The sequence below is a fragment of the Nuphar pumila genome, chromosome 4, assembly GCF_984573655.1.
Source record: "Nuphar pumila chromosome 4, dmNupPumi1.hap1.1, whole genome shotgun sequence".
NCBI classification, from domain to species: Eukaryota; Viridiplantae; Streptophyta; class Magnoliopsida; order Nymphaeales; family Nymphaeaceae; genus Nuphar; species Nuphar pumila.
This window is the reverse complement of record NC_143252.1, coordinates 132926259-132937067: the sequence shown is the minus strand read 5'-3', so window position 1 is coordinate 132937067 and position 10809 is coordinate 132926259. Positions and strand designations below refer to the sequence as shown.

The 10809-nt window shown below is 37.2% G+C and overlaps 1 protein-coding gene across 1 annotated transcript; it reads left to right on the top strand.

The window, feature by feature from the left end:
• Positions 1 to 1915: 1915 nt before the first annotated feature.
• On the top strand, positions 1916 to 9348 carry LOC149841122 (uncharacterized). Its single transcript, XM_090003600.1, has 4 exons — positions 1916 to 2063; positions 2157 to 2234; positions 2308 to 2421; positions 9114 to 9348. Exons 1-4 carry the CDS (start codon positions 2061 to 2063, stop codon positions 9180 to 9182), a joined length of 264 nt encoding a protein of 87 aa, XP_089859726.1. The 5' UTR covers positions 1916 to 2060; the 3' UTR covers positions 9183 to 9348.
• Positions 9349 to 10809: the final 1461 nt, after the last annotated feature.

Genomic DNA, 10809 nt, shown 5'->3' with positions numbered 1-10809 from the left:
AGATTCCTTTGATTCAAAGTATAATCTAAGTTTTATTTTGTGTGTCCAATATTTTGGTGGTTTTTATTTTTCATTTCCGTTTCACCTGAACATTCACAGCAGTAAAAATTGCATTCTAAAAGGCATATTTTTGTAGGTTTTTTTCATATAAGTGCTTAAGTTTATATATACACATTCTTCATTTACAGTTTCTCTTAATGGTTGCAGTTAATGAAATTGATTTAGTGTCTCAATTTTACTGACTTTCTGTATACCTTAATGATAACTAGGTTGTCGACAAATTCATGATATATACACTATATATATAGCCCATATACGATATGATTAACAAACGATAAGTTGCCGATATATTAACTTGTGATCATGATATGAAGAGGGCTTGGCCTGTCTAGGCTGGCTAAGTGCTATTTGTAGAAAAGAGGGCCCCCAATTCCCCCAGCTCTGTTATGAAGAAACAAAAGTTAAAGAGCCATCTCCACCTTCAAAGGGCAGTTACTAAATGCACATAAAAATAACTATTTTGCCCTTATTAAAGGATTTTTTTTTTAGAAGATCAATAAGTTGCATTTATTTTAATACATGAATCAAACAATATTTTTATGTAGCTCTCCAACCATGTTTATTGTCTAACCATAGTTAATTTAACACCTTTTTGACGGAGGGACATCTTTGCACTAATGTCATATAAGGTAGGAACCTTTTAGCCCCAAGGGGGATTAGGGTAGTGGGGTGGGGCCTTGGCTGTTAGATGAGCAGTTAAGGTTCGATTCTCATGGGCCTTGCTCCTTTGGATTAGCCGACACCCAATATAGGCTCCAGGGACAAGGGTCTTAGCTTCGGTTTTAGGCCACCGGCATTATGACCATAGGTATGGCAGCTGAGCCAACACAAGCCTTTGTGTGTGGTATAGCTTCTTCGGGTTATAAATAGAAAAAAAAGGTAGCAATCTTTTTTTGGAAAGGGATAAGACAGGGGACCTCTTTGCAAAATGTTAATAAGACATAGATTATTTTGCAAAAAAACCCTATATTTTAATATATTTCAATTTAAAACTTACATCTAAAGCCTAGAGTAATTGACACAAAAAAATGTACAAAGGTCACCTCATTTTGTTTACCCATGCATACGGTGAGATAAAAAAAGGGGGAAATAGAAAATTAATTTAAGCATAGTAGTCATGGTTAAAAGGTAGAAATAAGTGAACATGCCTGTTGAGAGTTGATAAATTTTTTGGCAAGAAAGAGGGGCATGCTTGTGGTCGAGAAAGGAACTATTCTTTCATTTATTTCGTGAGAAAAAGAAAAAACTGAGGGTTAATTAAACATACTTACGATGGGTTAGAAGATTAAAAAAACATATTTGTGATAGTTAAAAGGTGAAGAAAAAGAAAGCTAATTATTCAAATTTTATCAAATATATAAAATATTAAGGGGTCTTTAATAGAGGCATGCACCTTTTACAAAGAAGCTAATTAATTTCACGATGGGGCTTCGCTCATACGGTAGGAATGACTAGTTGTGAAAATTACCAAATTTATGGGACGTCATGAGCTCGAAACTTGTGTGCATTTCTTGCTAGGAGGCTGAAGTTGGCGTGCTACTTGGTGTGGAAGAAGGAAAAATAAAGAAAAAAATTAATCAAACATTTATGATTAAAAAGGTAATAGTTGACAATTAAGGGAATGAAGAAGTCGCATGTGGTCTAAAAAAAAATCACTTTATTTTTATGCAAAAAATTACAAAACTGGTTGATAAGTAACATTAGTTTTTGAAATAAAAAATAAAAAAGATGCACAAAACATTCTTATTTCCTTGGCAAGAACACATGATAAAAATATCATCCACTACCCTTGCTTCTGATTTTATAAGATTTAGATTAGATAGACAGGTGGGTTGGGTAAAAGGGGTTTGGCTACGCGTTTACAAAGTCGCGACCGGGGAGACTTCACTTTGTTTAGATCTTTTGGCAATTTGGGGTTGGAAGGTTGTGCTTGTGGTGTGGCTTGTTACCTTCGTTCCCCCTCTGTGTTCTGCTTCTCAGAGACTGCCTCAAGATTCAAGATGGTCTCTCTCTCTCTCTCTCTCTCTCTCTCTCTCTCTCTCTCTCTCTCTCTCGCTTTTTCTCTCTCTCATGGTAACAAAGATGTCTTCTTACAGGTGTGCTTGGCATGTTTGCTGCCGCTTTTCCTGGTGCCCATCGTCAACATCTTACCCCTCCTCCTCCATTTCATACTGGTCAGCCTCTCTCTCTCTCTCTCTCTCTTCTGGTTGATACCTGCTCACACAAAAGAGGAATGCGTTTGGACAGGCGAGGGTGTACAGGCTATTCGGTTGGGAATATAGGAAGCCCGAGAGGGTACCACCCTCGTGTCCGTACAGGCCTTCTCAAGCCAAGGGGGTTGAGGACGCCCACCCGCCCCAGGTAAAGTGGCTTGCTTCAGAACCCTCATCTTCATGGTTTCGGAAAACATAAATTTCATATGTCCCCGTCTAATTTGACCAATTATTGTAGTATTTTTTTTTCATCTGCACCATTCTTGTAGTTTGACAATGCCATCACTGACTCGGGCTTCTTGATCGATTCGTTGTTTTATTGATCCGTCGACGATTAATTGCGATAGAGTTTTGTTGGTTGAATCTCGATTAACAGAAAGGTGGCGTTAGACTTTATATTTGGCGTTGTAGCGATGGAGATCAAGAGCAAGATATGACTCGGCTTCCTTGAATCCATTTAGATGTGTTTCTTCGTTAATTTTTTGTGGAGTTTGACTTAATTTGGATATTGAAACTTTGTTAGATCTACATTACAATTAGGGATTTTAGGGTTTCTCATCTAGAGAATTAGATATATAACTTTTGAAGAATGTTTTTGGATTGATCCTTGACTTTTTCTTTCCTCGATTGTTATTTCTTGCTTTCATAAAAGTATTAGATACGTTGATTTGGATTTCCAGTTATTTCCACTTGTTTCTATTGTTTAAGGTGTTTTGCTATTGATCTGCACGCCTTATGAACGGCATGTCATCCTTGTTGTTTGGGTGGTGTTTGGTTAGATGCTAGAGGTGCTTTTCGTGACTAAGACAGACCGCAGGAATCCATACCCTCGCGGAAAGCAGTGAGGTGAGGATAAATACAATGAGAAGGAAGGCGGAGATAACCTTGTGAAGGCACCCAAAGAAAGTCAAGCTTAGTTCGAATGAATAGAGAGGAAAGCGATCTAGTTCAATTGGTAAGCTCAGTCTCTGGAGTATATGTTGACAAGTAATTCATACCTATTGGCAGTGCTTCTCTTTTCCCTGAGGTTTGAGTTCCGTTCTTCTGCCTTCCATTTCCAGGCAATTCTCAGCCAAAAAATCCAGTTTGATTAGTTGATAGGTAAAAAGCGAGCAAATCTTTCAGGTAAGGGGCAGAGACATAAAGGGATGAAGCTTACTATCGCGACTACCAATCATACCTGTAATAGGAATAGCAAGAATAGGTATTAGAAGGCTGTCACTTTCTTCCCAGTGTAGGAAGGAGTAGTCGGGTGCTATTAATTTGTGAAAAGAACATGTTTATTGCGTATACCTTGCCCATTTTTGAGGTTAGCAACAATTTGCCCCAGGGGAGGGGAAGGAAAAAAAAGACAGTTGCAGAGCTTCAAAGTCTATCCTAAACAATTGAAGATCTGGCAGCAATCTATCTATCGATCATTCTAACTCGGTCCAAATGAAAATCCTTCTGGTTCATATGAATGCCTGTACATGAAAGGGTGTATTTTTACCATTGTTATATATCATTTTTCGTTCTTTGTTAAAAAGTAGGAATGATTCGTCGGATAGTGATGGAAACTGAATGGTTGACTCAGTATAGAATGGCATGTAGTTCCAAAGGTATCCAAGGTGACACCATTTCTGCATCGCGCACTAAAAGGATTGCACATAAAACATTTTCTTTCAGCAGTTTGTTTTAGGTAGTACAAACTATAGTTGCAAAAGAAAACTTCTGAGACTGCCCATAATCATTTTCTTTTCCTATCTCCTTGTTGGTGTTTCATGGCTTAGCCAATCCTTTTTCTGCTTCATTTCATTAATATTGTCTTTTGCAAACGGTTGTAACTATCAGTGTGTCTTGCACGGATTACATCTGTCTTCGACTTTCTGCTGGTAGTTAGTTATCCATAGGGAGTTTGAATTTTGTCTTGGGGTACAACCTTTTGCAGTTTTTTTGTTGGTGGTCTTCATAATATCTGATCTTCCATCAATATCAAAAGTGGCCTTTTTGCCTTTTGTGAGCTTTCTGTGACTCTAGATTTCTTTCTACTTCTTGGAAGTTTCACAAACTAGTTAGTTTTAACGTGAATATGGGATGGTTTAGATGTTACAATTGCTTCTTAGGTTGCATGTCTGTGTAATAGTTGTTCGAGGATCATTGATGGTAAACCTTCTTGTTGCGCATTTGCTTGTGCATACTCTCTTTAGTTAGCTTGACTGGAAGACCTAGCGGTCGAGTAGGGGCAAAAATTGGCCTTAGTGATCCGATAATGCCAAGTGGAAGGGCCTTCACTCATGGATAACAAAATTATTCTAAGATTGATCTTACGTAGAGCGATAATACATTCAATGGGGCAGGCTGTTGTCCTATTAAAGTGAAATGTGAGCTGGGTTTAGGCCATTGTGAAACAGTTTGGTCCAAAACTTGTGTTCCCATTGGAGCATCTAGAGGGCCCTTCCCTAGTACGAGAGGACAAGGAAGGACACCACAACTTTGTAGTACCAATCATCGTGACCACAATAAATGCTGAGTAGCCAACTGTGAAATGGATAACTGCTGAAAGCATCCAAGTAGCAAACACACCTGAAAGCCCTATATGATCCATGCCTGGAGGATTTGAGAATTCTGCCTGCTTATTCTAAAATTTTCCAGGGCTCACCTCATGGAATCCAAGTTGAGAGAGAGAGAAATTAAACAAGTATGGTCTTCTCCTATTGGGATGTATTAGTAAACCAAAATTGTGGTTATTCACAAAGAACTATGGGAGAGTGGTTTAGAGTCCCTGTGGTGGACTTGATTTTTCCAAGGATGATGAGAACGTGAACTGCCAACCATTTATGCATTGGGGAGACTGTTTCACATTTTGCTGCTGGAGCTATTTATGAAACGCATGCCAAAACAGATGAAATTAATGGTCATTATGTGAATGCTGTTGCAGGTACGTTCAAAGAATTTGAATTTCTGCCTATTTTATTTGTGTGCAATTGGAAATAGTATTATCTTGAGTTTTGCAATTTATCCAGTTCAGTGGTCCTTTTGTGTGTTTGTTAGATAGAAGGTTATCTTTTCTTTGCTAAAGGTGAATGAGAGTTTTCCATGCCAGAAGATGGCTTTCTGTTCTCTTTACTTTATCTTGTAGGAGACCTTTTTTGGAAAATATCAATTTTTGGTGAGTATAAGGGGGTTTAAGCATTTTTGCCATTTCAGATATCTGGGACTGTTTTGCCAGTTTTTTTTTAAATAAAGCTTTTTTCCATACCATCAAAGGGTAGTTGATGTTAAACTTTAAGAAATATGAAAATGATGGAGAGATAAAAATGGGATGCATTATTGGTCTCTAGTTTATAAATCCAATGAAGCTGTTGAGAATCTCTACGTATTAGTTCAACAAAAGCCTTGCTAGTAGTTGATGAAGTTTCATTTTTTTTACCTGAAGAGTTGCAATCATAGTCAGTGGAGTAATAAACTTTTGGAATTTTGTGGTTGGCCAGTAGTTGATGAAATGATTGAAAGGAGCGGAGTGCTTTGAACATTGAAGGTGGAAGGGGTTAAAAAAACAAAAGGACTCTTCTTCACTCTTGATAAACCTAAGTTGTGGGCTCAAGAAACAAACAAACATGTTCAGAGTGTTTGAGATGTCTGCAGTAGTGTTTTTAGAATTAAAGGAATGGCTTCATAGCTGTATGAAAGAATGTGTGATTTGGAAGCTTTCTTAGATGCTGGGAGTTTTAGTGTGAAAGGACACCACATAAGTGTGTTGAGTAGGGATGCACAATGAGCCGAGCTAGCTCCGACTTGGCTCGAGCTTGACTCGTTTAAGCTTGGCTCGAACTCGTTCGGGTCGATAAACAAGCCGAGCTTGAGCACAAGCTGAATCTCGGTATACATAAACGAGCCGAGCTTGATCAGGCAATCAAGCTCGATTGAGCTCGATTAGTCCAATTAAGTTTGTTTTGCGTAGTTATATAATGCACAAAGTATAGTATATGTACAATTTATGTTTGCAAATATAACACATCAAATGGCCTTGCTCAGATGGGTAAGGTGTTAGCCTTCTACGGAGGAGATGGGTAGTTCGAAACCGACTGTTTTCAGTGCAGTTCAATTTTTTTTAAAATAAAAAATTGACAGCTATTTCGAGTTTGGACAAAAGCTGTTCAAGCTCGGCTCAAAGCTTTAACAGCTATTTTGTTTATTCGAGCTGAGTCGAGACAGCTTAAGCTTGGCTCAAACTCGGCTGGTGTGCATCCCTGGTGTTGGGCTTATAAGTGACAAGAATGTAAAAATTAAGAGTACCTACAGGAATCTTTTGTCCACAATATGTGATTAAATTAAGTGCATGAGAGAGAACTTAACATCATGCACTAATTTGATGGATTGCATGCTCATTTAATGGTGTATATTGCTAGGTTGTAGCTTCTAAGGCTGACTGGTAATAAAATCTTATTCTCTTCATAGCTTCTAGAGCTGCAGATCATGACATAGTAAAAGCTTATTTTTCTCCTATTTCCTTTTACCAAGAGCCACTTCTTTTTATGTTTCCTTTTTTTTCGCTCGTGTAATTGATGGATCAGTCATCCCAGTTGTTGGGAAAAGGTATGGCATTCCATTTGACCTGTCCCTAGCTCATGTATCTATCTTTTACCAACTAGTACCTTAATCAAACTTCTCAACGGTATTGTGTTTCTTCCTGTAGTCTAGTTCAAGGCTCTGCCAGTTGGTGAAAAAGGTTGTATACCCTAAAAGATTGCCATGTAAATCTCAATGATAGCTCATCAGCATCTCCTAAGGTAGAACCTACATGTTAATGGCATCTTAGGTTAGCTCATATTTCTTTGTTTAAATTCCAGTTTCGTATGTATATGATATTTCAATGACCGCTAGACACTAGGCCAATGTTTGGACATGCCTTGTTTCTATTTTCCTAAATAAAAACTTGCATCCTACTAAGAACCTAATCATATCTGACCAATTTCTTGAGATTGATATTTTACAGACAAGATTGGACCCATTTCTAGATCTATCCTTTTTTATTGAGCCTGAATTTGACCATTTGACCAACAGACCAGTTCTTGATCAGGATCGACAGTGATACTCTCTAATTTGACCCATTTTGCCTTCAAACAACTGAACAAGGAATTTTGAGAGGATGAATTTACAAGAAAATTCAGGGTGCGCATGACAAGCAAATGTTTTAGAGTATCTATGAATTCAAAGATTTTATGAAGACTTAAATATTGGAATCCATACCCAAAATCCTGACTATAAGCAGGCCCTCTCTATTCTTGTATTTGAACTGCCATGTGACTATAAAGTGGTTTAAAATTATCCAGATCTAACGATTATACTCACTCCTCCCAAATCTAAACCTTCACTAGTTTTGAGCAATTCAAGACGTATGTGCTTGCCTTTGTATTTTGTTTAGTTATTGCACACATTAAATGCCCACGACAAATATTCTAGAAAGAAGGGACACCAAGAAAAGCAGACTGATTTATACTCTTCAATTTCAAAGTGTGGGAGTCCATCATCACAAACACGACAACAAACTTGAATCAGTGTAAAAAATGTTCTGTTTTTTTTTTTTTGCAAGAGGAAACCTCACAATTTTTTTTTGGAGGACCTTGCAAAATACTGGTACAATACATATTGCTTTGAAAAAATGTGAAAAAAGAAAATTAAATACAAAAAGTGAAAATATATGGAAAATCACAACTGTCTCATAATAAAATTGTAATTGTATCGTGATATACTGGAAATAGACAAAATATATCTCAAATTTTATCAGGATTTTTCACAGCCTGGGAATTTCTCGGTGATATTTGTTATGTGCAGTTGAATCTGTTGATTCACCAGTGAGGTTGAAAATACAAGACACATGAATCAGAGCTATACCAAACAAAAGCTTGAGTTGCTGCCAAACTTAATCTTTTTTTAGTTTAAATTTGTATCTCCACAGTATGTTTTCATGCTGCTATAGACTTCAATCTCACAATTGGAATACAAAGTTTTGTCTCTTCAAAGTCTCCAACTTTAATTACTTTTTACTTAATTATTCCAAGAAGAAAAAGGTACCTGAAATTATCTTAGTATGCTACACGAATCCAAAGACAATCATTACCAGGCCAAGTAGCAACAAAAAAAGTTCTGTGGGTTGTAAAAACAAAGTCTTGTATTATATTGGCACATCTACCCTCCTCAGTGATCGACAACTGAAGGTTTAAGGCAACACTAGCAGTAAGCTCCAACACAGTCTCTCCCATTATGCTTCTGTCCTTGTTTATGTAGTTGCGCTTTTGGGGAGAAAGGTCATGATTCAACTCTTTTTAGACATAATGCATCTTTTTAATGTATATTGCATGTTCGCATCACCACAATACATGGATGATAAATAAATCTAAGGACTAAAATAAAAAAGGGAAAAGGTTAAAGTAACGTTGTTTAGATTTCTAGGGTAATGTACTACAGTAAAGGAGTGAAAAGAAAGATCTAGTACATTTTTCACTTGGGGTTGTTAGATACCAAAGACATTGGTAAAACCTTTAAATGAAAAAATTCCATTTATTGGATTAAAACAATGAGTGGTTCAGCAATGCTTACATTAAACACTGGATATACTGTAGTTTTATCGACTAGACTTTCTGTAGAGCAAAGTCGTCTACTTTATTCAACTATTCAAGTCATTCATATCATCGACTTTGAGGATTTTAAAGTTTCTCTTTGGGATTGTGATGGAAAACTCAATTGCTGCAAGGGTTGTTAGATAGCAGTTGCTGTTATTTGTCCCAAGGACCTTCTCGTCTCCTCTGTGATTTTCTTTTTTTTCTGCATATCTATTTATTTTAATTTGATTTGCAACAGATAGGAACATCTGAAAAGCCAACGACTGTTTCTGATGCTGCAACAGTAAACAGTGACAAGTGTGACTGATGATGATTCCAAGTGGCTGGCTGGTTTGTATTTTGCAATGACCAAACTTCTTGGTAATATTGGATCGTTTTGCTGCTGGACTAAAATAAGAAAATACTAGTTGTTCCTAACGAATTGTAGTATCAGAAATACGAGTAAACAATGACATATTGATACAAATTTCTTCCGTCTTCTGTAGTATTGCATGCAATTGATGTATGTGTCCTTTTTTTCCGAAATATTGATGTATCCTGAAAGACAGTACCAACTCCGATTGGATCATGATGCTTTTAATGTTCGATGGTTTTAGGCATACCACGGATTAGTTTTAGAAAATACGAAGCCACGTTGTAATGATGCTGCCTCCATTATGTGCTGCCATTCATTTTCACAGATCACTTCAACCTTGTAATACTCCCAACTTGCGACCATGTCATGTCTCCTTATATACCAATTCTGAATGAAAAACTGCACAAAATGGTGCAACCATGTCTAGGGCTGGGAAACGAGACGAGCAGCTTTCCATTTGGCTAGACTCCGAAACTGGGCTCGTCTAGCCAAGCTACCAGTCGGCTCGTTTAGGCAAATGATCTGAGCACAAATATGGCAAGCTGGGCTCCGTTTTACATGTTATATATTTTATGCATATTATATATATTATTAAGCTTTATAGAAAGACTTTAAACAATTTTTTTTTAGAAAAGGAGCCAGCTCATGTTCAGCTCGTGGCAAGCTTGGGGTCGGCACCAACAGCCGAAGATTGGCCAGTTCGGCTCCTTTACCTGGCTACCCTTGTCATTTGAGCTTGGCCATGTGACAACCTTTCTGCCTTACCAGACTGTCCCTATCCTCACTTGCCCGGTAGTACCACAAAACCGTGAGTTTTTGCACTAGATCGTGCTTTGTAACTAAGAGTGGACAAAGGGTCTGGTACCCTATTGGTACGCTGCCCGGTTAGTATTGGGCCAAGCCTAACCTGATTAGTTTTTGAGTCGGACTTGATCCAAAGTACAAGGCCGGTCAGGCCCTCATACTGGCTATACTGACACCAAAAAAATAAAAAGAAAAATGATCGTATTGTACGATAAATTTGACGTGTTTTCTCAAATGTCTCACAAATTTTAAAATTTGCCCGATGACCAATTCGTAGGTTCTTGATTTTTTTAGGACCTTTAGTACGAGTAGATCTCTCGATTTTCATGCATTATGTTGCAACGCTCTTTCGATCTTGGTAAATCTCACTAAAAACAAAATGTGTACAATATTTTTGTTGAAATCGCGATTTTTGCACAAATAGTATGAATATCGTGACATCGCTTGTGAAAATCTCTTATTTGTGAATTTCGTCAAGAGTTTCACATTAGTGATTGCGAAAGCCTGCCTTTTTGCGGAATTTATAAAAAGTTTGCTTCACAGACTTTCGCATGTACTTATAGCGATTCAAAATTTCGTTTGTGTGTGAATTTATGTATATATAGGTGATTAGATTGTAAATTTCATTAAGAGTTTCACATTGGTAGATGTAAAAGTCTACTTTTGATGTGAAGTTTATGAAAAGTTTATAGAATTCATGGACTTGCGCATTTTGATGACTTTAAGTGATGAGAGATTCTATTTTAGTATGCAAATTTACTTGTATATATAGGCA